General features: G+C 65.8%; 6 protein-coding genes across 15 annotated transcripts; 2 read left to right on the forward strand and 4 right to left on the reverse strand.

Moving 5' to 3' along the window:
* Nucleotides 1-867: 867 nt before the first annotated feature.
* On the reverse strand, nucleotides 868-7,476 carry LOC104361246 (aminoacylase-1). Of its 4 annotated transcripts, none has more exons than XM_042799495.1 (15): nucleotides 7,375-7,476; nucleotides 5,542-5,674; nucleotides 4,833-4,897; nucleotides 4,136-4,240; nucleotides 3,925-4,019; nucleotides 3,658-3,734; nucleotides 3,302-3,391; nucleotides 3,000-3,056; nucleotides 2,815-2,888; nucleotides 2,664-2,713; nucleotides 2,323-2,467; nucleotides 2,171-2,239; nucleotides 1,996-2,075; nucleotides 1,658-1,718; nucleotides 868-1,505 (listed from the first exon to the last, which is right to left on the reverse strand). In XM_042799495.1, the coding sequence occupies exons 2-15, from the start codon at nucleotides 5,648-5,650 to the stop codon at nucleotides 1,341-1,343; spliced, it is 1,242 nt and encodes a 413-aa protein (XP_042655429.1). In that variant the 5' UTR covers nucleotides 5,651-5,674; nucleotides 7,375-7,476; the 3' UTR covers nucleotides 868-1,340. The 4 variants fall into 4 exon arrangements, with proteins under 4 accessions (XP_042655429.1, XP_042655428.1, XP_042655430.1 ...); XM_042799494.1 differs by lacking the exon at nucleotides 7,375-7,476 and adding an exon at nucleotides 6,949-7,019; XM_042799496.1 differs by lacking the exons at nucleotides 4,136-4,240; nucleotides 7,375-7,476 and adding an exon at nucleotides 6,949-7,019.
* On the reverse strand, nucleotides 7,176-9,058 carry ABHD14A (abhydrolase domain containing 14A). Its single transcript, XM_033002026.2, has 4 exons — nucleotides 8,648-9,058; nucleotides 8,417-8,532; nucleotides 7,827-8,062; nucleotides 7,176-7,553 (listed from the first exon to the last, which is right to left on the reverse strand). The coding sequence occupies exons 1-4, from the start codon at nucleotides 8,869-8,871 to the stop codon at nucleotides 7,371-7,373; spliced, it is 759 nt and encodes a 252-aa protein (XP_032857917.2). The 5' UTR covers nucleotides 8,872-9,058; the 3' UTR covers nucleotides 7,176-7,370.
* Nucleotides 8,713-11,241, forward strand: LOC116963935 (protein ABHD14B-like). 4 transcript variants are annotated; one of them, XM_033002040.2, is made up of 4 exons: nucleotides 8,713-8,818; nucleotides 9,972-10,181; nucleotides 10,360-10,601; nucleotides 10,905-11,241. In XM_033002040.2, the coding sequence occupies exons 2-4, from the start codon at nucleotides 9,974-9,976 to the stop codon at nucleotides 11,085-11,087; spliced, it is 633 nt and encodes a 210-aa protein (XP_032857931.1). In that variant the 5' UTR covers nucleotides 8,713-8,818; nucleotides 9,972-9,973; the 3' UTR covers nucleotides 11,088-11,241. The 4 variants fall into 4 exon arrangements, with proteins under 4 accessions (XP_032857931.1, XP_032857929.1, XP_042655433.1 ...); XM_033002038.2 differs by lacking the exon at nucleotides 8,713-8,818 and adding an exon at nucleotides 9,223-9,362; XM_042799499.1 differs by lacking the exon at nucleotides 8,713-8,818 and adding an exon at nucleotides 9,467-9,672.
* A 1,116-nt stretch (nucleotides 11,242-12,357) lies between these two features.
* PCBP4 (poly(rC) binding protein 4) lies at nucleotides 12,358-18,796 on the forward strand. 2 transcript variants are annotated; one of them, XM_042799492.1, is made up of 13 exons: nucleotides 12,358-12,526; nucleotides 14,095-14,227; nucleotides 14,561-14,584; nucleotides 14,665-14,697; nucleotides 14,945-15,061; nucleotides 15,149-15,277; nucleotides 15,496-15,624; nucleotides 15,876-15,950; nucleotides 16,117-16,161; nucleotides 16,364-16,439; nucleotides 16,831-16,883; nucleotides 17,331-17,500; nucleotides 17,848-18,796. In XM_042799492.1, exons 2-13 carry the CDS (start codon nucleotides 14,132-14,134, stop codon nucleotides 18,161-18,163), a joined length of 1,263 nt encoding a protein of 420 aa, XP_042655426.1. In that variant the 5' UTR covers nucleotides 12,358-12,526; nucleotides 14,095-14,131; the 3' UTR covers nucleotides 18,164-18,796. The 2 variants fall into 2 exon arrangements, with proteins under 2 accessions (XP_042655426.1, XP_042655425.1); XM_042799491.1 differs by having other exon boundaries at nucleotides 12,359-12,526; nucleotides 14,112-14,227.
* Nucleotides 18,746-21,862, reverse strand: LOC104360974 (probable G-protein coupled receptor). Of its 3 annotated transcripts, XM_033002037.2 has the most exons (3): nucleotides 21,722-21,862; nucleotides 20,865-21,372; nucleotides 18,746-20,627 (listed from the first exon to the last, which is right to left on the reverse strand). In XM_033002037.2, the coding sequence occupies exons 2-3, from the start codon at nucleotides 21,260-21,262 to the stop codon at nucleotides 20,033-20,035; spliced, it is 993 nt and encodes a 330-aa protein (XP_032857928.1). In that variant the 5' UTR covers nucleotides 21,263-21,372; nucleotides 21,722-21,862; the 3' UTR covers nucleotides 18,746-20,032. The 3 variants fall into 3 exon arrangements, with proteins under 3 accessions (XP_032857928.1, XP_032857926.1, XP_032857927.1); XM_033002035.2 differs by having other exon boundaries at nucleotides 18,746-21,372; XM_033002036.2 differs by having other exon boundaries at nucleotides 18,746-21,375; nucleotides 21,722-21,784.
* Nucleotides 21,863-22,765: 903 nt separating this feature from the next.
* PARP3 (poly(ADP-ribose) polymerase family member 3) lies at nucleotides 22,766-25,937 on the reverse strand. The gene is given in 11 exon segments (XM_033002027.2): nucleotides 22,766-22,935; nucleotides 23,053-23,224; nucleotides 23,315-23,392; nucleotides 23,530-23,670; nucleotides 23,829-23,872; nucleotides 23,875-24,048; nucleotides 24,303-24,392; nucleotides 24,395-24,465; nucleotides 24,806-24,990; nucleotides 25,421-25,552; nucleotides 25,752-25,937. Coding segments are annotated over 11 exon segments (1,443 nt in total).
* Between the last annotated feature and the right edge of the window lie 790 nt (nucleotides 25,938-26,727).

Here is a 26,727-nt window from a genome sequence, read left to right on the forward strand (position 1 = left end):
GGGCTGAGGGACACGGCCGTATGAGACACCAGAGAATCCACACGGGCTTCCCTGGGGAGCCTCGGTGTACAAGCAGGTGTCCCCCCTCCCAAAAGCCTTGGATGCCCCCGGCACTGGATGGAGGGGAAGGAGCCGGCGGCTTCTCCTGCAGCCCTCCATCGCCACCGGCCTCATCCCTTCTCCCAGCTGGGCCCGTGGGCAGCCTCGGCAGCCCCCACCCTCCCACAGCCCCCCAAGGCTTGCAGTGGCTTTATAAATTAAAAAGGAGGGCAGGAGCATGGGGGGCCCTGGCTCACCCCCAACCTTGTGTAACGCAGCAGCTCTACAACTCCCCCGACCAGGGCAAAACCACCTCAATTTGGCTCAGTGAGCCCTGGGCTGGCACATGGCCCCGGTTTCCCCAGGGGAGACCCCAAGGGTGGGCGGCACGGCGTGGCTCTGGGACAGATCCAGCACCCCTGGGTGCTGGGGAGCCGCGTGGGGTGGGGTAAGAGCAAGGAGGAGATGCAGCCTGTGGGCAGCTCTGGCAGGAAAGCAGAGGCTGCCTGCCCAGACCCGCACACTGCCTGCCCGGACCCGGGGGTTTGGGGGCAGCAGGAGCTGACGGGAGGGTGGGAGCAGGATAAATCCGGCACCGCCAGCTGCTCCTGCTCCCCTGCGGTGCCCCGAGGCTGATCTGGAGCGGAGGCTCCCAAGGAGCAGCCCCACAGCCTGCCCGGGCAGGATCCTGCCCACAGAGCCATCCCTCAGCCTGACGAACCCCGGGGAGCGGGGAGAACCCCAGCAGACCCCATGGCACTGAGGAAATCCACCGTGCCTGGGCTCCTGGAGCCCCCTCAGGCAGTGCCATGGACAGACAGACAAACCTGCCCGCTCCGGGCCGTGCTTACCAAGATTTATTGACTTGCACGGGGAGGACAGGGGCTACTGGCCCCAGCTCCCGCGGCAAGCGGGCAGGGAGGCAGGACAAGGCGTGGGCAGGCAGAGCGTGGCACCGGCCAGCCCCTTACCCCACAGTGCAGCCAGGGGTGGCATGGGGACAGGAGGAGGCACCGCCGACACCAGGAAAGGCAGGAGGCACCAGGGCACGAGGCTCTGCTGGCACCCAAGGGGGACACAACCCCCGGGGAGGTGGCTGGGACCCAGATTTTGAGGGCACAGCCAGGACACTTGGCACAGGCGTCACCATCGGGGCAGCCCCGAGCACAGCCAAGGCGGCACGATGCCGGCTGGGTCCCCGGCACGCTGGCAGCCGCTTGCCGTGCCCACCCTCTGGCCCCTTTTTACAGCCGTGCCTCCCGCTGCTTGGATCGCTGCCGTCCTGCCCCTCGCCGGGGTGCTCAGCCCTCGGCAGGCAGCGGGGCCACCGACGCCAGGGCGGGCAGGAGGTGGGCGTAGATGTCGATGCCCCGTAGGAAGACTTGCTCGTTGAGGAACTCGTTGTGGTCGTGGAGCAGCACCGGGGTGCGGTTCATGGGCGAGAAGCCGATAGCGGGGTGCCCTGCCTGGGAATGGGGGGGGGGGCGGGGGTACAGGGTGAGGCCGGGGCTGGGAAGGGCACCGGGTGCCCCCCCCTCTGCCCAGGCACAGCTCCTGCTTGGGGCTGCAGGTCTCATCCCAGGTGGGGGACCCACGGGTGGGGTGGCATCGCACTCACCGCTCGGATGTAGCGGCTGTCGGTGGCAGCTGGGAAGATCTCAAGCTTGAGCTGCAGCTTCCTAAAAAGTGAGGCTCTGCATCAGCATGGGCACGGGGATGGCCGGGTCCCCTGTCCCCCTGCCACCACGGGCAAAGAGACCACGCCAGGGAGGTCCCTCGGCCCTGCAGGACACTCAATCCCATCCCTTCCAGTGGGGCATGGGTTGAAGCCCTGGCATGGAATGGAGCATCTCCACCCAACCCCTGCCATGACCCCAGAGATCCCCGGGGATTCCCCCGGCTCCCACAAGAGGAGGTCCCCACCACAGTCTTGCCCTTCCTGGGGACACTACTCACATGTCCCTGCAGACCCCGCTGAAGGCTTTCCACCATGGGTCCGACTCCTCAGTGGAGGTGACGTGTTGGTCCATGCATTTCTGAGGGAGGGAGAGGGCAGGTGAGGGGTGGGGGGGGTGGGTGCGTGGCAGGGGAGGGACGGGCACGATGCACCTGGGTGGCCAAGACCCCTCACCTGGTGAAACTCATAGGTGACACCGTCCCCGGCACCACGGCACCATGCAGCCACCTGCTCCTCGAAGGCCTGCGGCAGAGACAGGAGGAGGGGTGTGAGCGAGGTACCCCCCAACCTGCCCCCCTCCCAGGTGGGGCCAGCGAGGCACCCACCTTCAGGTCCACGGTGGGTGGGATGCGGACGTCGAAGCTGGCCGCCATCTCGGAGGGCACCACGTTGAAGGAGACGCCCCCCTCCAGCATGGTCAGGTTGAGCGAGGTGACGTCCCCTAGGGTCAGGCTTGAGTCGGACTTGAGCCTCGGAGGACGCAAGGGAAGAGTCACCCTCTGCCACCCAGGGAGGAGAGGAAGCCCTCCCCCACCCCGCCACCACCCCCAAATGGGGAAACTGAGGCATGGGGTGCCAGCGCCGGATCAGAGCCTGCCTTGGGATCCCAAGGACCCCCTCCATGGACAGAACTGAAGCCACAGCCATCCCGCTGCCTGCCTCCTACCTCTGCTTCTCGCTCTCCCTGAAGGCCAGGAAGGAGGTGATGACTTTGTGCTGGGGAGGGAAGGGCAGCGGGTCAGGACCGGGCCCTGCAGGCAGGTGCCTGGCAGCCCCAGGGCAGGGAGGGGGTGCGCAGGGTGTACCCCTTCTCTTACCATCTTCTCAGCCGCTGTGTTGCTGATGAAGCGAGACCCATGCCCAGGGCTACCCACGCACTTCACCTTTATCCCTGCGGCAGTTTGGGGAGAGGGAAGCATTGAGCAGAAAGCCCAGGGCAGCACCAGTGCTCCATTGCCCCAGTCAGAACCAGGGACGGGGCGGTGGGCACACAGTCACTCACACCACGGGCTCTTCTCGCCGTAGAAGACACTGAAGGTGTCGGATGGACTGGCCAGGCCTGCAGTGGGCACAGACTGGGAGTCAGCAGGGCACGGGACTGCCGTGATGTGCCCCCCTCTGCTCTGCCCTGACAGCATCTCCCCTCCAGGCTGGCACAGTGAGGGTCACTGCCCAGGGGAAGGAGCCCCCGAGGGGGTCCCTGGAAGCCGTGCCGGGTGCTGGTGCCCTGGAGGTGATGCCAACAGGCGGAGGGGTGCGTGCCAAGAGGAGACACGTCCCCATGCCAGCCCTACCACCACTTACCCTCGTCCATGGCGAAGCCCACGTTGAGAGCTCTGAACTCGGGGCGCTGCACAAACATCTCCATACCCTTGTGTCCACCCACCTCCTCGTCTGTGGGGGAGAGACTGGTGTGGAGGAAGGAACTGGGCGTCCCCTGGCCCACCACCTCCAGGTCCTTCTTCCACGCCAGTCTGGGTGCCACCGGCACACCCAATGTCCTCGGACACGGAAACCCCTCTAGCCTAGAGCTAGGAGAGCTCAAAATCTGGAGAGGCTGGCAGGGGGGTGCCCGGCTGCCATGCCATGGGGAACTCCAGAGTATCACCCAGCTGCCAGCCTCTCCTGTCCCCACAAGAGAAGACACCCTTGGGACTCACCAGGCACAAAGGTGAGGTGGATGGTGCGGGCAAAACATTTTCCCTCTGCCTTCAGCCTCCGGATGGCCTCGAGGTACCTGCAGGGAGAAGTTGGTGCCTGGGCATCGAAGAGAAGAGGGGCTGGTGCGCCCTGAGCCACTCCAGGGAGGGTCAAGCAGTGGCACCCTCAGCCCCAGGGACCCTGGGGATGGCAGCATCCTGTCCTGCATCACTCAGAGGCACCCACAGCACCATGCCCAGCCGGCCGGCGCAGAGCCCTCCACTCACTGGATGGAGACACACTTCATGTCCTGGGCACCCCGGGCGTAGATGTTGCCTTGTGAGTCCTTAACAGCCTCGAAGGGTGGGTAGGTCCAGTGCTCCTGTGGGGAACCGTGGCCGTGATGGCAGAGGGGCCTGGCAGCCACCAGCTCCCCTTCACCGGCCACCCCCAGACCTCCCCACTGTGCCCATCCCACTCCTTCCCCCGTCCCAGCACCTCAAAGACAGGCACGACATCAGTGTGGGAGTTGAGGAGGACGGAGCGCAGGCGGGGGTTCGTGCCCTGCCAGGTCAGGATCAGCACCACGCGGCCCTGGCAAACCTGTGGGGCGAGCGCAGGGTGTCACCGGGGTCCTGGCTGGAGCCGAAAAACATCAGCCTGGGAGAAGCTTTGCGATGCCACCAGGCAGGTCACCCCTTTCTCTGCTGGGAGAGGGCAGGCAGCAGGAGCAGGCATGCCTGCACCCTTCCAGAGCCAGACTGAGCCCAGCCATGGGCGTGAGACCTGGCTGCAATTCAGATGGAGGAGGGGAGATGAACCCTGTGTCTGCCCCTGGTGCCCAGGAGTCTCCCAGGACAGCCAGTGCCCAGCAGGAGGGATGTCCCCAGCCGACATGACCCTGCCAGGTCCCCGCCTAAATATAGCACAGGCAGCTGCAAAGGTCAGCAGGGACCAGCCGGAACACAGGCTTAAGGAAGGGCTCAGGTCAGCAGAGGATTACAGAGAGAGGGGATTCGCTCCTGCCCAGCTCCGGGAGGCACCAGGGGGGATGGATGGATGGATGGATGGATGGATGGATGGATGGATGGATGGATGGATGGATGGATGGATGGATGGATGGATGGATGGATGGATGGATGGATGGATGGATGGATGGATGGATGGACTGGGGGCTGCTCCTTGCCCCACTCACCTCCACTTTCTGGCAGGCCAAGCCCAGGTCGGTGCCGACACGCTCCAGAAAATGGATGGCCGCATCTGGGGAGGAGCAGGGATGGCCAGAGTTACATCAGGATCTCCCTCCCCTCTCGCTGCAACCCCTCAGGGACCCCAAGGCTCTCTGGGGTTGCCAGGCCAAGGAAAGAGGTGACCAGAGAGGGCAGGTGATGGAGGTCCTGGGCACAAGAGCTGGCCGGGACTGGGGAGAGGAGCGGCTCATCACCATCCCTTTGGGGCGAGGACTAGAGGAACATGAAAAAATAAAAATTGAAGGGGGCAGGTTCAGAGGGGACAGTCATCCATGAGAGTTCTGGGAGCTCCTCACCAATAAAAAAATCTCGATGTACTTTAGTGAGAGGATGGAAACGTTAATGGAAGGAGATCTACACAGGGTTACCACAACCATCCATGCCAGAGCCTGGGCAGCCTGGAAAGGGGGGGCCCTGGGGCACAGAGGAAGGAAACAGCAAATCTGGGTGCACTCACAATGTCCCTGCCCCAACCAAAGGCACCAGCAGAGATAAGGCACAAAGCCTTCCCTCTTTAATGCTGTTCGCTCCTTAACACCACAATCAAAACAGCCCCAGCTGAGGACTCAGGCACCCGGGTCCAAAGACTGGAGCTGCAAAGCCGCCTTTGCCAGATCCCTGCACAACCCCCCACCCTGTCCCCTACATCCTCACCATAGTCAGGTTTGGGGTGGACAGAGTCGATCCTCAGGTACTCCCGGAAAAGGGTAACCGAGGGGTTCTCTGAGGCCCCCGTGCTCTTGCCAGGCTTCCCGGGTGTCATGTCAGGGACCGAGGCTGCAAAGCTCTGGGGGAAGAGCAGCAAGATGGTTAATCACCCACCGGCCCCTCCAAAGTCCGCCGGCAAGCTCGGTCGTCACAGAAACCAAAGTGGGACGGGGCAAAGGTCTCCCCAGTGTGAGTCCTGGGACACTGCCACCACGGGAAAAGTCCCCCCACTCGGGTACAGGGGCAGGATGCGATGTGCCCCCCATGCCGTCCTTTCATTCTGCCCCCAAAGCGCACATTCTTGCCCCAAACATGCGCCAGGGCAAGCCGTGATGCTCAGGCATGGAGCGAGGGGTGAGATCCAGGGAAGGGCTGGCTGGGGTGTAGGGGGGCTAGCAGGGAGGAAAGGGGGGCAACAAGGTGGGGGGGAAGGGTCTATAGGACAGGGGCACATGGTAGGTGGGGTTAGCCAGTGGTTAGAGGTCTGGGGTGATGCTGGGGGAGTGCAGGCAGGGAAGGCAGGATGCTGGTGCAAGGGGGTGCAGGTAAGGAAAGGGGGATACTGCCTGCTTAGGGGGTGCAGGAGAAGTGCAAAGAAAAGGTCCTGGGGGTGCCGGGAAAGGAGGGTGGTGAAGGGGGACCTTGTGCTTACAGAGGGGCTGGGGGGGCTACAGGAAGGTGACACACTACTGGGTGTTTGAGGGGTGTTGGGTGGCTGGAGGAGCAGGAGGATGTGGGGTGCTTAGGGACACGTGGGGGTGCAGCAAGAGGGGTGATGGGGAACCCTGGGGGGGGGTATGAGCGTAGGGGGTGCAGAGGGGCTATGAGAGGGGTGCAGGGGTACTGTGGCTAGGGGTACAAAGGGGCACAGGTGGGGTATAGGAGTACCATGGCTGGGGTGCAGAAAGGGGGCACAGTGGGGTGCAGAGGTACTGCAGTTGGGGTACAGGGGCACGGGGTGCTGCGGGTAGGGGTGCAGGGGTACTGTGGTTAGAGGGGTGAAGGGTGCAGCATACCATGGTTAGGGGGGGTGGGCTGCTGTGCGGGTTGGGGTGCAGCGGTTGCATTATTCAGGGGTAGCACGGGCAAGAGGACAGAGGGGTGCTGGATACCGTGGATGGGGGCGCAGGGAGGGTGCAAGACAGCATGGTTAGGGGTGTGAGGGGGTACGGGGGGTGCCGGGTACCGTAGTTAAGGGTTCAAGGAGATACGGGGGGGGAGGGGGGGGGGTGTACCCTGGAGAGGGGGGGGGGGCTTGTGGGGGGGGGGGGGAACGAAGGCACCGGGGCAGACCCCCGCGGGCTGCTGCTGGCCCGATCCCCCTCCCCGGACTCCCGCCCGCCCCGGCCCTACCTCCGCGCTGCTGCCGCCGGCCCCGCCGGGCCCCGCTCCGCTCCGCCCCGGCGCCGGTGGCGGGCGGGCAGGGGAGGAGCCCCGGGGGGGGAACGGGGAGGGGCACGGGCTGAAGGCCGGGAGCACGCAGGGGGGTGGGCCGGGCACCCTCCCGCCCCACACTAGTGGCGGAGAGATGGGGGCTGGAGCCCCGGGAGCCCCGCGGCGCTTGGGGACACACGCAGAAAGCAGAGCAGCATCAGTTTATTGGCCTTGTGACGGAAAGCACCCTGTCCTGCCAGCAAGGGACACCCTCAGTGTGTCGTCCCCACCACCACCCTGGAGACACCCCAAAAGAGAAAAGCACCCCTCACGTCAGCCACCCCGTGCTTCCCCCAGCCCCAGCACCCCCATCCTCTGCTTGGCGGGGGACGAGGTGGCGCTCACTTCAGCTGGTGCAGGAAGCCCAGCAAGGCCTGGTGGAAGTCCTCTGGTTTGTCCAGGTAGCAGGCATGGCCGGCGCCGGACACCACGGCCAGGCGGTGCTCGGGGAGGTGCCGGAGGCTCTGCAGGGCCTGTGCACCCAGCCTCGTGTCACGGTCACCGTACAGGATCAGGGTGGGTGTCTTGGTAAGGAGAGAGAGCAAAACAGAGTGGTTGTCACAAGTGGGAAGTGGCCACCACGCTTCCCCTGGGCTGCGCCCACCTCCACCCCTCACCGTGGCAGCTGCGAAGCCGAGGGAAAGCAGGTGCCAGTCCCACTATGAGCTCGGGGGGGCCACAGGTCCCCCTCACTCACCCCAAAACAGGCCCACCCTCCGCATCACCCTCCAGCCAGCTGGCCCACAGGGCTCACCAGCACCCAGGGACCCCGCCAAGAGCCCGACAACCCACCTCACCTGGACCCGCCGGTACTGCTCAGCAGCGTAGTCCTTGGTGCCCACGGGCGCAATGGGCACAAAGCCGGCCAGCCAGTCCCCCCGCGCCAGGAGGAAAGGCAGGGCAAAGCGGCCGCTCATGGAGGGGCTGACGAGAACGGGCCTCCGCAAGCCCAGCTCCTGGAGGACACGGTCCAGGAAAGCCACTCGGCCCTGCGCCGTGGCCACTGTCTCTGCCGAGGGCGAATCCCCATAGCCTGGCATGGGGCAGAGGGCATAGGGTGGGCACGGGGTAGGGGGGAATTGTGCAGAGCCTGCAGTGGTCTCTCCCCTGCCACGGCTCAGCTGGTTTGGCAAAAAATGGGGCCCCTGATCGAGCCCCAACGGTTGTACAGCCACAGCCACGCACCATCCAGACCGAGCCGGCCCCAGCCAAAGGGTTTGGGTGGCCACAGAGGTCAACGCGCCGGGTCAAAGCCAAATCCCAGGCACGCTGCCCCAGGGACCACCACCAGCTAGCTGCCTGGAGAGGTCCAGAGCCCCGCAGTGGCTGGGGTGAGTGACTGGAGCTGCCCAGAGGGATCAGCTTAAGTACAGTGCCACGGTCCTACCAGGCAGATCTATGGCAACCGCGCGGTAGCCTTCTCCGGCGAGCAGCGCCAGCGTGCCCAAGGCCTCCCAGGTCTTGGAGGTGAACGCCTGGCCGTGCAGGAACAGGACATCAGGCCTGCGGTGGGGAAGACAGGCGGGAAGGGGTTGGGGGAAGGCACAGACCCTGAGCAATCCCCAGGGCCGGTCGCCTCCCACCTTCCTCCGCCGTGGGAGCTGGCGGGCTGACCCACCTCCCGGGGCTGGCAGCACCGCCGGGCCGGGGTCCTGCCGAAACCTCCCTGTAGAAGACGGGGGGCTCCCCTGCAGCCATCCCCGTTTGTGCGGTGCCGTTGGGCGCCCACCGGGTGCCCGCCGTGCGCCGATCGCGCTGGGCAGCCGGGAGCAGAAGGTAGAGGAGGAAGGTGAGGAGCGCCCCGAGGAGCAGGAGCCCCAGGCGGCTGCGGGCGAGCGGCATCTCCGCTCCGGCTGGAGAAGGAAAATGGCAGCGGGGGGGGGGGGGGGGGGGGGGGGGGGGCTGGGAGCCCCGAACCCCACTGCTGCGGGGTGGGTCGGGCCCAGAGCACGGTGCTCCCCTCAGCTCCGGCCCGGCCTGCGCCCCCCGCTGCCAGCCCCGCCCGTCCCCGGCCTCCCGAGCTCCCGCGGGCTACGGCCGCCGGCCCCGCCGCCCCTCAGCTCCGGCCGGGACATGCAGCCCCTCCCCCCCCCCCCCCGCCGGTGCCGCGCCCGCAGCCCCCGGCTCCGCCTGGCGGGAGGCCGCAGCGCTGCAGGCCCCGCGGGCTGTCAGCCGCGGGGGGGGGGGGGGGGGGGGGGGGGGGCTGCCCGCCGCACCGACCCCCCCGGCAGCGCTCCACCGGGCCGGGGCCGAGATAAGAGGTTCGGCGTGGCGGGGCTCGGCTCGGTTCGGCAAGGGTTCGGCGACGCTCGGCTCGGCTCGGCAGAGCTCGGGTAGGGCTCGGTGGGTCTCGGCGGAGCTCGGGCAGGGCTCGGCTCGGCTCGGCAGAGCTCGGGTAGGACTCGGGTAGGACTCGGCTCGGCTCGGCAGGGCTCGGCTCGGCTCGGCGGAGCTCGGCTCGGGGGGGCGGCGGCCGTGCCCCGGGCCCGGCGCTCCGTGAGGCGGTGCCGCCGCTCCCCCCCCCTCTCCCCCCCCCCCACTCCGCCCCGGCGGCCTTTGGACCCGGGGCGCGGCACCCCCAGCCCCGTGGTGCGGCGGGGAGCGGGAGGCGAACGGCAGCCGGCTCTGGGGGCGGAGGAGCAGGTAAGGCCCGCCGGCCCAGCACCGGGCGGGGAAACTGAGGCAGGGGCGGGCCCGTGAGCCCGCCTGGCACAGGCGAGCGGCCCCGTGTGCCCACCGCGGGGCCGGACCCTGCCGGCATCCCCCCAAAAAGAGGGTGATGCCAATGTAACCCCCCTCCCTTCCTGGTACCAATGCCACAGCTCACCTGCCTTCCCGCTACTGCTGGGCCTCGACGCCCGGACCCCGCTGGGCCGCACAGGGCCACCACACACACCCCTCAGCGCCCCCCAAAACGGCTCTCCCGACCCCCCCGCCCCCAGGCATGGCTGCCCCACAGCTCACTGAGAGCACCGTCACCGTGGAAGGCCAAACCCTCTTCTACCGCCAAGCCCAGCCGGCCCAGCGGGCACCGAAGCTGACGGTGCTGCTGCTGCACGGCATTCGCTTCTCCTCCGACACCTGGCTTCAGCTGCAGACGCTTGCCACGCTGGCCGAAAACGGCTACCGAGCTGTGGCTATCGACCTGCCGGGTAAGGCGGGGTGGTGAGCGCAGCCCCCGGAGCGAGGTGGGGTCCGTGGGGGGAGCCGATACAGCTGCTGTGGTTCGTGGTGCCGGGACGGCAACACCGGCATCCCGCTGTGCCGGCTTCTCCCGGTCGTGAGGCGGCAGAGAGTGTGACGGGGCAACTTCTGTCTCCCACGGCGCAGGGCTGGGCCGCTCGAAGGATGCCGTGGCCCCAGCGCCTGTGGGCCAGCCAGCACCGGGGGCTTTCCTGAAAGCGGTTTCGGAGGCTCTGTGCCTGGGTCCGGCCGTGGTGGTCAGCCCGTCGCTCAGCGGCATGTACTCCCTGCCCTTCCTCCTCCAGCACAACCACCTGCTCAAGGCGTATGTGCCCGTGGCGCCCATCTGCACCGAGAAATTCACAGCTGAGCAGTACGCCCAGATCAAAGTACGGCCTGGAGGGAGGTCGGGGAACTGGGAGGGGATGGTGAGGAGGGGACCATAGCACCAAGGTTGGGCAAGGGAAAGACCAACCAGGCCAGAAACACTGTTGCTGCTGGAAAAGGGGAAAGAGACCGTGGGGTAGCAGGAGGGAAAGCAGGGGCATTAGGAGACCCAGGAGTGTCAGCCTCATTTTCCCCTTTTTGTGGTGGGCAGGGGGGACGGGCGTCTCCCCTCTGTGTCTTGGTCCCAGGGTGGAGCGGGTGCCTGTGTGGCATTGGCAGGCTCAGGGTACATTCCCCCTCTGCAGACCCCCACGCTGATCGTGTATGGGGACAAGGACACGGAACTGGGGCAGGCCAGCCTGAACAACCTGCGGCACCTCCCCGAGCACCGGGTGCTGGTGCTGCAGGACGCCGGACACGCCTGCTACCTGGACAAACCCAGCGAGTGGCACCGCGGGCTCCTGGCCTTCCTGCAGCAGCTGGAGTGAGCAGCGTGGGCCGTGCGGAGGGGCCCACAGGGCAGGGGGACGTGGCCAGCCCACCCACCCCTCCGCCAGCACATGCACCCTTGCACCAGCCCAGCTGCTCTCCTGGCATCCCAGCCCTGCCTCTCCTGGGACCAAATAAAACCCCAAGCTCTGCCGCTGTTGTCCTGCCACCTTCCTCCTGCTTCTTTCCACCCTTCCCGCCCGTTTCCCCCATCCCCACCTCCTCTGTGGCCGCCATCCTGTGCACGTTTAGGGGGTGACAGCAGGGGAGGTGCAGCTGCTGAGGGATGGGGCGTTTGGGGAGCGTTGCCCTGGGGCTGTGTTCAGGCCTCCTCTTCATCCTCCTCTTCCTCCTCCCACCCCTCCTGGCGCGCACCCAAGCCCAGGGTAATCCACAGGGGCTTAAAAGGGAAGCGCCAGCCCAGGCAGGCTCCTGCCCACAGCCCAGTGCCCCGGGGAGGCAGGGGGGGGGATTTACTGAATGAGTAGCTGCTGTGAACAGATGGGGGGGCGTGCGGGGAGGCCTGACAGACGTCTGGCTGGAGAGACAGGGGGACAAGCCCCCTGCCCACCACCTGCCTTCCCCCCACCCTTTGGTGCTGCCGCACCGGGCACTCAGGGGCACAGATGGAGCCGGCAGTGGGGTGTCCCCCCAAAGCCCCCCCGCCTTTCCCAAGTCTGCCTGGGCTTTAGCTGCTTACGCCAGGGCCCAGGAGGATTTAGTGGGGGAGGTAACGGAGCGGGGGGGGGGCACTTGTCTGTGGGCGCAGGGTGCCTTTGTGGGGGCAGGGGCAGTGCCAGGGGGGCAGGAGCTGATCCCTGCCCTGGCAGTAAGGCGGGACCCCTATCTGGAGCATCCCTTTACCCCCCACCCAGTTCAGGTCCCCTGTTGCAGCCCCGGCCCCCCTCCCCCCCCCATACAGGGTTGCCTCCTGCCCCCCCAGCCCTTCAGGCGCTCCCCCCTAGCAGCACCCCTGGGTGCCGGTGGGCCCTGGGGTGCCAGCCGCCCTGTCCCTGCTCGCTCCGGTGTCCTTGAGCCCTCAAGCCATGCCAGCTGATCGGCTTCCAGGAAAAAAAAAAAAAAAAAAAAAAAAAAAAAAAAAAAAGGAGTTACAAAGAGGGGCGATGTGTGAGCCAAAGGCGGGGGGGCGGGGGGGGGCCAGGAATGTCCCCAGCGGTGGCAGATGGCCTTACCCAGGGTGCATTGTTCCTTTTAGTGTCTCTTATCCGCTGTAATAGGATCCCGGAGGGAGGGATGTGGGAGAGGGGAAGAGCGAGGGGGGCCCCGGCGTGGACCAGGGTGGGGGCCGGGGCTGCCAGCCTGGCCCTGGCCTGTCAAGCAGCTCATTGTTCCTGCCCCGGGTGTCACTGGGCGCCGCCGGGGACAATGTGGCACTGAGCGGGGCGGCCGGCGGCGGAGGGACGAGGCGCACGGAAAGGTACCCGCCATGCCCCGCTCCCGCGGGGGCCGGGGGGCTTGGGGTGGCCGGGAGGGCGAGTGGAGAGAGGATCCCCCCCCAGGGGCAGGGTGGGGGCTTCCTCCTGTCCCCCCCCCCCCCCCCCCTTGTCCCCTCCCTTTGCCACCCGAAGGTGCCCTGAAAGGGCAGGCGGTGCCCAGCTTTGTGGCTGTCCTGACGCCAGCCGGTGGCACCGAGCCGGGGCAGGTGGCCTGTGCCCATCACCGGGGCCTCTGGCGTCCCTGCCAGCCCGGCCCACCTGGAGGAGAGCACCCCCCCTGCCCACAGACACCCCACATTGCCTGTGGGAAGTGGGGGGGACACCCAGGGCCCTGCCGCCTTCCCCCCCCTGCCCCACCGCCAGCCTTGTCCTCCTCTCCCCGGCGGGATCTTTTGTCCCCGGCGAGTCCCTGCTGCCGTCCATCCCCGGAGGGGACGGGGACCCGGGCAGGCTGCCCGTCCCTGCCAGCACCACGCGCGGCTCCGGACGCTGCGGAGGGGGTGGTTACAGCGGGGTACATCCCCCCCCCCCCCCCCCATTTCAGCCTCCCCTCTATCGGGAATGGAAATATCCCCCTTCCCCAGCCTTTCCCCCTTTCCCCAGCCCCCCCGTGTGAAGATGAGGCGTCCGACTCACCCCGGGGGTGCAAGCCATAGCACACGGGATGCAGAAGTGACCAACCTGCTCCCCCCGTCCCCCCCCCCCCCCCCGCCCTCCTCCATTACCCCGGTGCAGGAGATGTGCCATAGCGATGGCGAGTCCTGCCAGCACCTAAAATAACCACCCCCCCCACCCCACCCCCCCCCGCCATGCCCGCAGACGCAGGCCCCAGCCCCAACACGGGTGCTTTGTTTCAAAGCCGCTTGGCATCACCCGGCTTGCCGGGAGCCAGCGGTGCTGCAGCCGCCCACCCGTGCCCGGACACACGGCGATTGTCCTCCTCCCAGCCCCGCACTGGCACCGCGGGGGACCCCGGCCACCCCCGTCCCCTGGGCACAAGGTCTGACGGGTGCGCAGGGGAGGGGACAGGGTGCAAAGTCATGGAGCATGGGGCATCACGCCAAGGTTCGCGTCGGGCTGGTGGTCCCCCTCGGGGAGGTTGCCTCAGTTTCCCCTGGGGCTTTGTGCACGGGCAAGGGGAAGGGGATGAGGAGGAAGAGGAAGGCTCGCACAGCCCACAGGACCACCCAGGCCACCTCTGCTCCCCCTGCCCTGCGTGCCGCCTCCCCAGCAAGCATCTGCAACCCCAACCCCATCCTACAGCCGTGCTCCCCACACTTTTCCCCTTCCCCCCAGTATCTGTCCGGCTCCTGGCCTCGTGACAGCTGAGCCCAGGCTTGGGCAGACACATGGTGGCAGGTCCCTTTTGGGGAGCTCCCAGAAGGTGTGCAGGATGCCAGTGGGGTACCGCGGGGCTGTGCAAGCGTCCCCCGCTGGAGTAGGGCACAGTGCTGCTCCTGCCTCAGTTTCACTGCTTCCCAGCCATAGGTGCTTTTCAGGCTGCAGATTTAGGAGGGGGGGTTAGCTGGGGCCTCCCTCCTTTCTGGAAACCGCCGTGTCCCACAGGCTCAGCTCGCCCTCCTGCCATGGCATCGCCGGACGGAGCCAGCGGCATGGGCGGCAGCCTCGAGGAGACGGAGCTCAGCATCACCCTGACCCTCCGCATGCTCATGCACGGCAAGGTAAGGGCGGGGGGGCTTGGCACTGCCCGGGGGGGCAGCAGTTCCCCGGGGTGGGGGGCCACGCTGGAGCACCAGCTCCTTGTCACGCCCTGGTTTCCTCCCCTGCTCCCAATCCCCCCCCCCCGGGAACAGCATTCCCAGAAGGATTTCTTCCCCCATCCTAAGCCAGGGCAGGGCCTGTTCCCATGCCCCAGTGTCACCAGTAAGCCACCCCAGTGTCACAGTGGCCACGGGGCCTGCGTGTTGCCCGTTGGCCAGGCTGTGGGCGGAGGAGGAATGTGGCAGGCAGGGAGCTGCCTGCTGACCTGGCCACCCTCCTCTCTGCCTTTTCAGGAGATCGGCAGCATCATTGGCAAGGTAAGATCTGGAGTCCGGGGGGCAGCACCAACCTCCGGCTCCCCTGGACCTGACCACCCGCCCTGTTCCTCTCCCCGCAGAAAGGAGAGACTGTTAAGAGGATACGAGAGCAGGTAAGGGTGGGCTGGGGGGCTGCCAGGTCCTGCTGCCTGTGCCTGACGGCTCCCACATGCCCGGCCCTGACCTCCCCCATTCCCAGGTGGACCCAGGGAGGGGACATGGCCGCACCCGGGGGAAGGCTGCCTGGGGCAGGTGGGAGGGGGAAAGCCCAGGTCCCCAGGCACCCAACCCTTCCCCAGGGGGGGACAAGTGGAGCCCAGGGCCTGCGATGTCCCTGAGGGGGTGTGACACTGTCCTCAGAGCAGCGCGCGCATCACCATTTCGGAGGGATCCTGCCCCGAGCGCATCACCACCATCACCGGCTCCACCGACGCCGTCTTCCGCGCCGTCTCCATGATCGCCTTCAAGCTGGAGGAGGTAGGCAGCCCCCCCACACTGCAGCTGGGTGCCCCCACACCTGCGGGCTCCTGGGGGTCCAACGCTGCATCCCCCCTTCTTTCCCAGGACCTGGGAGCGGGGAGCGATGGGGCAGCAGCAGGCAGAGCGCCGGTGACACTGCGCCTCGTCATCCCGGCCAGCCAGTGTGGCTCGCTCATCGGCAAGGCGGGAGCTAAAATCCGAGAGATCCGAGAGGTGAGGCTGAGGGTGCCCTGGGTGCGGGGTCCCCTTTTCCCCCTGGGGGGCTGCCACAATCGCGCAGGAGCTGTGGGAGGTGATGCAGGAGTTGAGCATCACCCTGTGGGTCCTGCAAAGGTCCCCAGGGGCCAAGGAGAGAACAGGGGAGGTGTGAGGTGCTGAGTCCCAGGAGAGAGTGGCTGAGGGACCCCAGCACCTCCCTTTTCCCCCCCCAGAGCACGGGGGCACAGGTGCAGGTGGCTGGTGACCTGCTGCCCAACTCCACCGAACGGGCCGTCACCGTCTCGGGGGTGCCAGACACCATCATCCAGTGCGTGAGGCAGATCTGCGCCGTCATCCTGGAGGTACCTGCCGAAACCCACGCCCAGCACGGGGGGGGACACTCACTGCCTGCCCCCCCTCCCCAGGGCTCCCTGTGCCCATCTGGACTCGGGCACTGGTGTCTCTCCATGCTGAAGCCCATAAGAGCACCCTGCTTTGGTGGCGCTGGGGGGCCATGCCCAGCTTGGGAGGGTGGGGCAAAGGAGGTCCAGGGGGCTGCGGGGGCATTCAACCTCATCTCTCATCCCCTCCACCTCCTTCCCTCCCTCTCCAGTCGCCTCCGAAGGGGGCCACCATCCCCTACCACCCTGGCCTCTCCCTGGGCACCATCCTGCTCTCTGCCAACCAGGTAAGGGGCCGCAGTCCCCCAGGGGCACGGGGTGTCCTGGGGTCCAGCCTCTGCCTGTGAGGGGTGACTCCGGTGGGCTCAGGGTGGTCTCCCTGCCCCAGGGCAGTGGCCTGAGGCAGGGGTCCCCACCTGGCACCCCACTGATGCCCCTTCTTTCCCCCCCCAGGGCTTCTCCATGCAGGGCCAGTACAGCGGGGTCTCTCCCGCAGAGGTGAGTCTGCCCCCATGGCAGCCCACCCCTGCTCCCATGGGCACTGGGTCTGTGCCCACCAGGATGAGTGCTGCCAGGGGTGCCTGTCCTGGGAGGCACTGGGTGCCAGTGTCCGGCCCTGGGAGGGGACAGGGGACCCTCTGCCGTCACCCCTAACACCTCCCTCTTCCTCCTCCTCCTCCTCCTCCGTCTGCCCGGGCAGGTGACGAAGCTGCAGCAGCTGTCAGGGCACACACTCCCCTTCGCCTCCCTAGGCCACGCACCCTCCATGGTGCCAGGTGAGCATCTCCCGTGCCCCCCCACCCAGGGCTGAGGGTGTGGGGTGCCCCTCCTGACCCACCCAGCCACCTGGTCCTAATGAGAGGGTCCCCGTCCCCTGCACCCTCTCCGGTCCGAGCCCCCCTGGCATGGCTACCTGCCTCCCAGAACAACCCTGTCCTTGATTTCCTGGGGTCCCTGAAACCACCGGAGCTCCCCAGCCCTGCAGTGGGGGAACACCAGCACCAAATTACGACTGGTGCCTATGTCGCATCCTCCCTGCCTCTCCCCAGGGATCCTTCAGGTTTGCTCCCAGGGCCACTGACTGTCCCAACACAGGCCTGGGGCGGGGGCATGGAGCTGCTGGACATCCCCCCCCCACCCCACTAACTTCCCTGTCTCTCTCTCCAGGCCTGGACACCAGCTCCCAGAGCACCTCCCAGGAGTTCCTGGTGCCCAATGATGTACGTGTGGGTCCCGGGGATGGTGAGGGGCACCACAACTTGCCCCTACCCACGTGTCCCCCCCGCAGCCGCTTTGCAGGGGCCAGCACCCACTGCCTCTCACAGGGGAGGCTCTGCCTGGGCCACCCGAGCTCAGGAGCAGGAGGGGCTGCTGGGGCAGAAGCAGCTAGAGGAAAAGGGAAACAGGCACGAGAGGTGGAAAGGGCTTGGCCAACACCAAGGAAGAGCTTTGGGATGTGGCAGCCCAGTGATGCCAGTCAGGGGGTCTTGAGCAAGACCAAAAAGTAGGGTCTGCCCAAGGAAAGCAGTGCCCTTCCCTTTCGGTGTCTGCCTCAGTTTCCCCAATCCTACTGGGCACAGAGGGCAGCTGGGTGAGCCCCTGGGAGCTCCCTGCTCGGCGTGGCTCCTCCAGCTGCTCCCAGCTCACCCCAGTCCCTTCCCCTCCAGCTCATCGGCTGCATCATCGGCCGGCACGGCAGCAAGATCAGCGAGATCCGGCAAATGTCGGGCGCCCACATCAAGATCGGGAACCAGATCGAGGGCTCCAGCGAGCGGCACGTGACCATCACAGGGTCCCCCGTCAGCATCACCCTGGCTCAGTACCTCATCACAGCCTGGTAGGTGCCAGCCTGGGAGGGACACACTGACTGCTAGTGAGGGGTGGCACCTCCCCAGCACCCCAACCCAGCTTTTGGGGGACACCCCCACTCCAGCATCCTTAGGAAGGATAAGCTGGGTGGTGCTCTGAGGCCCTGAGATGATGGGTACAGGACCTGAGACCCCACGGGGTTTGAGCCCCAGCTTTTTAGCCTTCCCCAGCGGGATGCCCAGGATGTGCCATGGAAACCTGTGCCCGAAGGGATGGGGCGTGCGGTCCCTGCACGCTGAGATGGGCAGGTTGGGGCAGGGGACCTGCTCTGTCAGATGGTCCTCACCACCCCATCCTTCTCGCTTGGTTCCCCAGCTTAGAGACGGCCAAATCTACCTCCCAGGCGCCGCCGGGCCCTGGCTCCGTGGACCTCGGCGTGGGCTTCTCCCAGCCCCTCACCCCGGGCTCCGGCGCAGCACTGCCTGCCGTCGCCCCGGCCCCCCCAGCCCTGCTGGGCACCCCCTACACCATCTCTCTCTCCAACTTCATCGGCCTGAAGCCGGTGTCCTTCCTGGCGCTGTCCCCATCCTCCGTGGCAGGTCCCAACGGTGGCACCGCCACCTACACGACCAAGATCTCGGCGGCCAACGGCACCAAGAAAGCCGACCGGCAGAAGTTCTCACCCTACTGAGCCCCGCTGGCGGGTGGGCGAAGGGCTCCGGGGTGCCACCCGGTGCCAGGGACACCTCCCCGCTGCCCACCCTGTCCCCCAGCCCCTGCCAGGCGCCCCATGCCCGAGGTGGACCCCCCCTTGCCCCCCACCCCAGGGACGGGAAGGGTCTTCCCGGCAGCAATGCCCGCTGGAGGAAATGGCTGCTCTGCTGCCTGCTGCCCATCCCGGCAGCGCTGTGCCCCCCTCCCTGATTTTCCTGCACAAGGACCACGTGCCCTGGTATTGGGGGGTGGGGGGCTGTCCCTGCCGGCCCAGGGTCCCTTCTCCCAATGCCCTGTGCCAGGGTGGGACCCCCGCCTCCTGCCCCTCTCCCTGCCCACCCCGCCATCCCGCTCCTGCCCACCCTCCAGCTGGCACCCAAAAGCCACATCCATCTGGATGAGGGGCTGCCTGGCCTCTCTGGGGATCCCCCTTCCCCTGGCTCTGGTGGGGCACCCTCCCCGGGTCATCCCGGGGCAATCGCCTCCCAGCAACCCCATCCAAGAGCTGGTCCCTGCTGGCTTGGAAATGCTGTATATATAAGTCTATATTTTTTCCTCCTTTGTAACTTATCAATGGTTTAATAAAAAGATAAAATTTACAAGAAAAAAATAATAATATCCCCCACCCTAGGTGGAGACACCCCCAACACCCAGGGGCAGCCTCAGATCCTGGGGACACGGGGTGGTGGCCGGGGGGGCGTCCCTGTGGCCAGGGGGGTGCTGGCCCTCAGCCCCAGTCTCTCTGGGGGTCTTACCAAAGCCCCCTCCCTGCCATGGGGCAGTTTGAGAGGCCATGGGGCAGTTTTCCCCCAGCCCTCCCCAGTTATTACTGGGGCAGGAGCATCTCCAGCTGACTGTGCCAGCACCAACTCTGGGACCTTTATGGGTGGGCTGAGGGTGATGTACCCCTCCAGCATCCCCCAACAGGGTCCAGTCCCCTTTCTTGCACTGGGGGATCCCATGGGAGTGTCCCCAAGCCCAGCAGAAGCAATGAAGGGGAACATCAGCTCCCAGTCCCCTCCGGCTGCACTGCCCCGGGGGCACCCTGCACAACCCCCCTGCTGCCACCCTGTGCCACCACGTCCACCCCAGTGCACCCCTGGCCGGCAGCCCAGTTTGGCTGGCACGTGGCACCGCTAGCTGGGCAGCTGTGTCCATAAACAGCCTGGCACAGACCCCCAGCCGGCCAGCGTCCCCCCTGGAGCCCCTGCCAGCTGGGGGGGACAGGGGGCTCGGCCACGGGCATCGCATGCTGCCACGCCAGTGGGAGAAACACAGACACGGCCAGAGCCCGCCCCACAGGTGTCGTTCCCCCATAAGTACCACGGGTGACAGGAGCTCCTCCACCCAGACGTTAGTTTTGGGTTAAACAGCCAAAGACAGAGGGCTCCACATCAGCTGTCCAGGCTCAGCAAGGTGCCTGGGGCCCTGGCGTTACTGGTGTTAGTGGTGTTAGCTTGGCCATTGCTCCTGAGTAGGGTGCAAGGGACATCTGCTCTTCCCCACTGGCCACGAGTGGTCTCAGTGGTGTGACGGAGAGGGAGGTGGCCCCTCCTCTGCCCCTCATGGCATCCTGTGTCCGGAGGAGAGCCCATCCATGCAACTGGGCTGTGCTGGTGTAGCCAGAGACAATCCCAGCCTGGAGAAGGGAGATGAGGCTTCCCCAGATCTGCTGCCTTCTCCTGGGCAGAGAAACCATCTTCTACCGTAAGCTCAGAGAAGAGGCAAAACCTGAACAAGGACCCCTCCGAATCCAAGAGGCTGGGTCCAAGCAGGCCCGAGGGGTCCCTGGCAGGTCCCCTGCCCACCCTCCTGCCCACCACTGTGGGACAGGGCCTCCTGCTTCTCAGCTGCTCTCTTCAGGAACTTGACCTGGGATGGGGAAGCCCATCTTGGTCTGGTCCAGCCTGTTCCTGGGACTAGGGCTGATGCAGCTGGCATGGGTATCCAGCGTGCAAGTCGCTCTCTGGAGGAACTGCAAGAAGTTTTCCTGTACAGAAGCCTCTGAGACAGAAAGACAGAGCTCCTGGCCCAGTGGCCGGTTGGCACAGCTGCGCCGGAGCCGGGCCAGCTCCTCCCGGATCTGGCGGTTCAGCAGCCCATAGAAGAAGGGATTGATGGCAAAGGAGGAGTAGGCAATCCAGGTGACCACCATCTCCCCGTGCCCGCTGCCCACTGTGCCAGCGGCGACGGAGGAGTGCAGGTGGAAAGCGAAGAAGGGCAGCCAGCAGCACAAGAACTGTCCCACAATGAGGACCAAGGTGAGGATGGCCTTGTTGCTTCCCAAAAAGCGCTCTGGCATCAGCCTGGGCAGTGGCAGGTTCCTGGTGGTGATGATGGTCACTTGGCTGGCGATGGAGTTGGATCGGTGTCTCGGCGCAACCGCCTGTGCCGGCACGGGCACGTGCTGCAGGGATGCCATCCGGGCCACGCGGTAGACCCTGCAGTAGACAGCAAAGATGATGATGGTGGGCAGAGCAAAGCAGATGATGCTGAAGATGATCACGAAAACTTTCTTGTGGGCCCCAGGGCTCCAGTAGACTGTGCAGCGGCTGGCACTGGTGGCCCCATTGCCTTGAGGCCAGCCCACAAGTGCCAAGACAGTGATGAGAACAGACTTGACCCAAATGAAGATCACTCCAGCCACCGCCAGCCTGATGGTCATCTTGACCTCATACCTCATGGGGTGGACGATGTAGTAGTACCGCTCCACGCTGATGATGGCGATGGTGAGGATGGAGGCACTGATGAAGCAGACATTCAGGAATATCAAGGCCTGGCACTCGGCAATGCTGTATATCACCCTGTTGAAGCAGGACGAGCTGGAGATGATCCCCAGGGGCATGAGGAAAATGGCAGAGAGGAGGTCGACCACACAGAGGTGGCAGACAAAGATGAACTTCCTGAGAAGGGGGGTTTTGAGAATGACGACCATCACCACGGCGTTGGCCACCAGGGCGGTGAGGGTGAGCAGGACCATGCAGAGGAGGCCCACCACCTCCTGGGCGGTGGACTGCTCGGGGACGGAGAGTGGCTCTGGGCTGCCCGTGGTGTTCAGCCCCGTTCGGCTTGCCATCCCCTCCAAGGGCTAAGCCAGCAGCTCTGGTGCCTGGGCAGCAAGGGCTCTTCTTGCGTGTCCCTTAGAGGGAAACCTCACCACAACCATGGCCGCTGTCTTCTCCTTGCCTGCTGGGGAGGCGAGCGGGGTGTGAAGGACAACCAAAATGAAGAAGAGCTACAGAGGAACCCAGAGATGACCTGAAGCCCTCCGAGATGCTGGAGCAGGGAGAGGTGCCCAGCGAGGTCACAGCACCCTTCCTGCTCCAGACCTGGCGTCTGGGCTGTCCCCAACCTGGCCAGGAACGGCACTGCTGGGACCCGCGGGCACCCGTGTCAGTCTGACACCCCGTCCCCCTGCCCCAACCGCACCCGCTCGCCCCGAGGAGGGACAGCACCAACCCCCCTGCCCCATCCCTGCTCCTTGCTCCGGCCGTGGGGGACCCCGGGGTGGGGGTGGGGAGGGGACCCAGCGCACCTTTGCTCCAGGGAGGGTGGGTGATGTTCCCCTCCTCGCCGCGGGTCCTTCTCTCCGGTGTCGCTCCCGCAGCCACGCTCCCCCTTCCCCGCGCCCCGTCACCCGCTCGTCATCCTGTTTGCCTGCAGCCTGCCAGCTGCGGATGGCACCGGCTGTCACTCCCGGGCGCTGCCTGCACTCGTGGCGGTCCCACGGGGACAGCTGCTGGGTCCTAGCAGCCAGCGGGGGCTCAGGAAGGGGGGACCGGGGTCCCCAAGCCCCGTGCCCCCCAACCCTCAGCGTGGCCGCCCACTGCGCCAGGCCTGGTCCTTCCGCAAGGACAGCTGGGCCCGGAGGTCCCCAGGGCTCGGGGGACAGACCGACAGACAGGTCCGCGGCGTCTCCTCCCTGCCGGTGTGCGGGTGCTCTGGAGCATCCGCAGGGCATCGGGGTGACGCAGGCGGGAGTTGCCTCTCCCCGGCACCCCGGGGACCCGGGCGTGTGCTTGGGGGGGCACACGTGAGCGTGGAGAGGGGCTCTGGCATGGGTGCCAGGCTGGGGCAGGGCAGCAGGCACAGCACCGAGCGTGGGGGCAGGCACTCGCCCTCTGGACGGATGGATGAGATCCTCCGTGCCCAGGCAGGGCAGCACGTCTTGCTGGTCCTCTGTAGCTCTGACGCCACGGCGATGGGCACGAGCCACGCGCCTTGCTGTGGGGACCAGGGCACCCGGCTGGCAAAGCCACCAGCCTTCACCTGAGGGCTGCCAGCACCAGGTGGCCACAACAGGCTGCAGCCCTTCCAGAGCCACCCACCGCTGTCCCTGCAGGAACCCACCACCACCCTTCCCTACTCCGCACCCACCTCGCCGGGCAGGAAAGCGCTAGCACCACTCCGTACAAGGCACGGGGGTTTTATTCACCGTTAAAGCAAGCTCTGTCCCCAGGCCAGCCTGTCCCTTGCTAAGACTCAGGTGGGGTAGCTGGACAGTCAAGACCACTGTGCTCTGGGCTGGTGGGCATCACCAACTGGTGCTGGGATGGGGCTGCGGGGTGCCTGGGCACCCTCAGAAGTGGAGCTGGACAAGGTAGCGGAGCCGGCACTGGCTTTCCTGGTAGATGAGGTACTTGCTCTGGCTGAAGGAGGACTCCTTGTAGGCAGGCATGGGGATGGGCTTGCCCTGGCACACCAGCACCTTCTTGCCATCCAGCAGCCCCTCCTCATCCAGCGTGGGGTCTGGGCGAGAAGACACCCCCCACCACCACGTCAAGCCCGAGATCTGTCCTCTCTTCCCCTCTCCCCGTGCCCACCCCAGACCCCCAGACCCCACGCCCCCGCCTGCGCCGGGCTCACCCAGCTCTGTCCGGCCGCAGGCCAGTACGCTGTCGTAGCTGGCGGGCGGCTGACACAGCGTGTGGTCATCACAGGTGATGCAGCAGGGCTTGCCCAGGGCCACCTCCACCAGGCTGGAGGGGCAGGGGAGCGGGTGCCTGTTTGCCCCTGGCCAGCTGGGCTGAAGCTCCCTCTGGGTGGACAAGACCAGAGCCCTAATGCAGTCCTGGGGTGCAACCTGGGCTTCCCCACTGTGGGATGCGGATAATCATCTCCTCCTCACCTCACCATCTTGGGCCACCTGCCAGATGTTGAGGATGCGGAGATTGTGCCCAGTCTGTGCCACATAGTTTTGGATTAGCTGCCAGGGAGGGAAGCAGGAAAGCGGTGTCACTGCAGGCAGCCATTCCAGCAATGCCCACGGTTCCCCTGGGACAGGGGGGGCCTTTGGGGTGCCCTCAGGCCCTTTGTCAAGGGGCACCGTGGCACAAGCATCACCTGGTATTCCTGGGAAGCCGGGTCCAGCAGGGAGAGGTGGCAGCAGAGCAGGGTGTAATCCTGATCCAGCGGATGGGTGACTTCCTCCTACTTCACCTTCTGCGCCTGCAGGCTCTGTGCCACCTCGATGTCAGCCAGCACCTGGCAGGCACAGACCAGGAACATCCTCACCGCCCATTCTGGGCACCGTGCTGGGGGCACCAGGGCAAGCTCAGCCTTCTGCCTGCACAGCCCCTGCCCCACAGGCAGGAGCCCTCCCTGGGGAGGGAAGCCACCCACCGGGTGCCCTGGCATCTCACCAACAGCATGTCCTTCTTGGCACGCAGCACGTCAGAGGAGTTGATGGACGTGCCCACTCAAAGTTATGAGGGACAGTGGTGTAGAAGCAGGAGGAGAAGTCCTTCAGGCAGGCAGCCTGGGGTGGCTGCTCCCGCGGTGCCGCCTCCAGCTCCTCCAGTGCCTCAAAGCCCCTCGTGATCTGCTGCTTGCTCAGATTCCCCAGCGCCATCTTCTTCACATCTGGCCAAGGGGACAGGGGAGGGCATGGGTGAACCCATCTGCCCCACTTGCCCCACAGCTACTTCCAAGAACCTCCAGCATGACCACAGGCACACGCAGGCACCCGGCATGGGAAGTCCACAGTCCCACCAGGTGCTGGGCTGTCAGCAGGGATGCTCTAAAATCCATTGGCACCTCTGCCCCCTTCACTCCCTCACCTGCAGCCCCTGGCCACAGCCCCCCAGACCCACCCCGTACCACCTGTCACCTCCTACCGATATTCATGGTCTGCATGGCATCCCGGAACATGTCACTGCTGAAGGTGAGGGACACCAGGTCCTGCGTGGCTTTGTCCAAGGTGCAGGCAACACCCGCTGCTTGCAGACCTTGTTCCCATCCAGGCCATCCACCTGCAGAACCCCACCATCACCGCGCCATCTGCGAGCCCGCGAGAGGGTGCAGGGGCACGGCACTGGGGCTGCCCGTCTTGGTAGGGAGAGCCTGGCCCCCGGGCAGCAGAGCAGTGGGCAGGCGCTGCCTCTATTTTCTGTGGCCAGTGCCACCCAGATGCCTATGGTTCGCACTTGGGATGCCTTCTCACTCCATCTCAACCCATTAGCCCCAACCTTCTGCCCAAGGGCTGTTTCAGTTTGCACCCAGACTCCTCCCGAAACCCACCCCATCCTGCCAACCCGCTTGGATGTCCTGGTACCCAGTGGGCCACGGGTGGGATGTGAGGACCACCCCACCATGGTGACACCCCGGCTGCCTGGCACACTCAACCGGAGGGCAACCTCCACCTCCTGGCTGCACCTCAATGAGAGTGTACTTCCCCAGCTGGGCAACGAAGTTATCCCTCGCTGCCCAACTGGTTTTGGTCTTCTCCCAAAATTTCTTCTCAAAGTCCTTCTTGGCAGCCTCCAGGGAGGCGGTGGGCATGAGCTTGGACTGGCCCACCTCCCCCTGGGAGTGGACAGCAGTGGTCAGGACCCCGCTGCTCCAGCAGTCCCATCCCGGGGGGGACAGCCTGGGAGCAGGGGGGGCTGTGATGGCAGGGCTGTGGGGCAGAGAGCAGGAACGTGCTGAGCCACTAGCACCAGGTCTGGGTGGTCCCTCCAGCTCAGCGAGACACCCCAGGACTCCTTGCTGGGGTGTCACATTCACTGTCACTGCAGTGGCAGGTGTCATGTCCCCCAGCCAGGCTGACCTAGCTGTGTGGGGGCAAGTCCTTGAAGCCCCCCAACAAGGGGCTATAGCAGGGCCACTTTATTGCTTGTTTTGGGTCCAGGAACAAGGGATGGGAACCACCAGGTTCATCCCCGACACTTGGGAGTCCCAAGACAGGGTGGGGACAGCTGGGCAGGGGGGACGAGTGGTGCTGGGGGGGACTTACCACCCGACCCCAGCGGCTCCGGACACTGTAGGCACCATCATGCTCAAGGAGCTGGATGATGTAGAACTTGTTGTTGTTGGCGCTGATGTTTGTCTGGTTCAGGGTGCAGTCATAGTCCTCGTAGACTGGCACCTGGGCAGCGTTTGGGGATGGGGGTGGGGGGGGTGCAGAGCTGTCCCAGTGGGGACACAGTGGGGTCTGCAAGGAAAACTGGGGCTGCCCCTGTGTCAGCAGGGAGGGGACTGCCCTGGGACTCTCCCTACCCTGCCCACACTCTCCTGCCCACATTCTCCCATCCCGGCCTCGCTGGGTACCGCAGCCTTGCTCTCACGCGGGTGCCTGGTGCTGTGCTCCTCAGGGGGCACAACCCATCAGTGGTGCCGGGGGGCTTCTCCTTGGGGGCAGTTTTCAGGGCTGCCAAGGTGGAGCTCCAAGCATCCTCCTCCTCTCCCTCCTTTGCTTTCTTGCCCCTGCCATCCAGTTGCTTCAGGAGGGACACGTGGCGCTTGGAGGCCATGTCTTAGCCACCCCCACGGGGTCAGCAGAGCCTTAATCCACCCAAAAAAACCTTGGGGAGAGCAGAGCAGGAAGCAAGAGATGTCGAGCTGCCCTTCCAAGACAGTCCAGCTGGGCTGTGCCTCACTTTCCCTATGCCTCCAGTCCACAGCCAGGCTGGAGGAGGGATGGGACATCTGCTACCAAAATATCTCAGCCTTGCCTCTCTGCTTGGAGTGGGGGGCAGAGTCCCTCGGCACCCTCCAGCCCCCGGGGGTGCCCAAATGGAAGATGCAGCCTGATGACGTGGAGCCAAGGGGGAGTGTTGTGGGGGGCAGGCATGGCTGCTTGCACAGCAAACTCAGGTCAGAAGAGCTGGAAGAGGATGAGTGTCCACTGGAAGGGTTGGGGGGAGCTTGGACAGCCCTGCTTGGTCCCCACTTGCCCTCACCAGGGACCCCCAACATGCAGGAGTGTGTCCCCAAGACTCCCCCAGCCCCGTGTCCCCAGAGGTGTGCAGGAGAGGAAAGCATGCAATGCCCCCCCTAAACATGCAATGCCCCCCTCCCCCAATCCCTCCCAAGACCAGTGAAAGGTTGCTTTGATTTGGGCACGGGGGTTGCTCGAGCAGCCCCTCATCTCCTCCTATGCCCTCCCTCAACCCAGATGAGCAAGGGGTGCCAGCAGCAGCAAAGGGGGCAGAAGAGCAGGGAGCAGCCCTGTCCTACCTGCTCCCACTGCCCGGGGTCGATGAGCCCAGCACCAGGCACAGCTGCTCCCCCCAAGGAGCCTCCAGAAGCCTTTGGGCAGGT

This window comes from Tyto alba, unplaced genomic scaffold (genome assembly GCF_018691265.1).
Source record: "Tyto alba isolate M040663 unplaced genomic scaffold, T.alba_DEE_v4.0 Super-Scaffold_3, whole genome shotgun sequence".
Taxonomy (NCBI): Eukaryota; Metazoa; Chordata; class Aves; order Strigiformes; family Tytonidae; genus Tyto; species Tyto alba.

Coding starts and splice junctions, on each gene's coding strand:
- LOC104361246 (XM_042799495.1), bottom strand. CDS start 5,650: ATGACACCCGGGAAGCCTGGCAAGAGCACGGGGGCCTCAGAGAACCCC. Junction 2,468..2,663: donor AGGGAGAGCGAGAAGCAGAG/GTAGGAGGCAGG, acceptor GCGTCCTCCGAG/GCTCAAGTCCGACTCAAGCC. Junction 2,240..2,322: donor CACCCACCGTGGACCTGAAG/GTGGGTGCCTCG, acceptor TCTCTGCCGCAG/GCCTTCGAGGAGCAGGTGGC.
- ABHD14A (XM_033002026.2), bottom strand. CDS start 8,871: ATGCCGCTCGCCCGCAGCCGCCTGGGGCTCCTGCTCCTCGGGGCGCTC. Junction 8,533..8,647: donor GGTGCTGCCAGCCCCGGGAG/GTGGGTCAGCCC, acceptor TCCCCACCGCAG/GCCTGATGTCCTGTTCCTGC. Junction 7,554..7,826: donor AGCAGTACCGGCGGGTCCAG/GTGAGGTGGGTT, acceptor CTCCTTACCAAG/ACACCCACCCTGATCCTGTA.
- LOC116963935 (XM_033002040.2), top strand. CDS start 9,974: ATGGCTGCCCCACAGCTCACTGAGAGCACCGTCACCGTGGAAGGCCAA. Junction 10,182..10,359: donor TGTGGCTATCGACCTGCCGG/GTAAGGCGGGGT, acceptor CCCACGGCGCAG/GGCTGGGCCGCTCGAAGGAT. Junction 10,602..10,904: donor AGCAGTACGCCCAGATCAAA/GTACGGCCTGGA, acceptor CCCCCTCTGCAG/ACCCCCACGCTGATCGTGTA.
- PCBP4 (XM_042799492.1), top strand. CDS start 14,132: ATGGCATCGCCGGACGGAGCCAGCGGCATGGGCGGCAGCCTCGAGGAG. Junction 14,585..14,664: donor TCGGCAGCATCATTGGCAAG/GTAAGATCTGGA, acceptor CTCTCCCCGCAG/AAAGGAGAGACTGTTAAGAG. Junction 16,162..16,363: donor GCGGGGTCTCTCCCGCAGAG/GTGAGTCTGCCC, acceptor CTGCCCGGGCAG/GTGACGAAGCTGCAGCAGCT.
- LOC104360974 (XM_033002035.2), bottom strand. CDS start 21,262: ATGGCAAGCCGAACGGGGCTGAACACCACGGGCAGCCCAGAGCCACTC.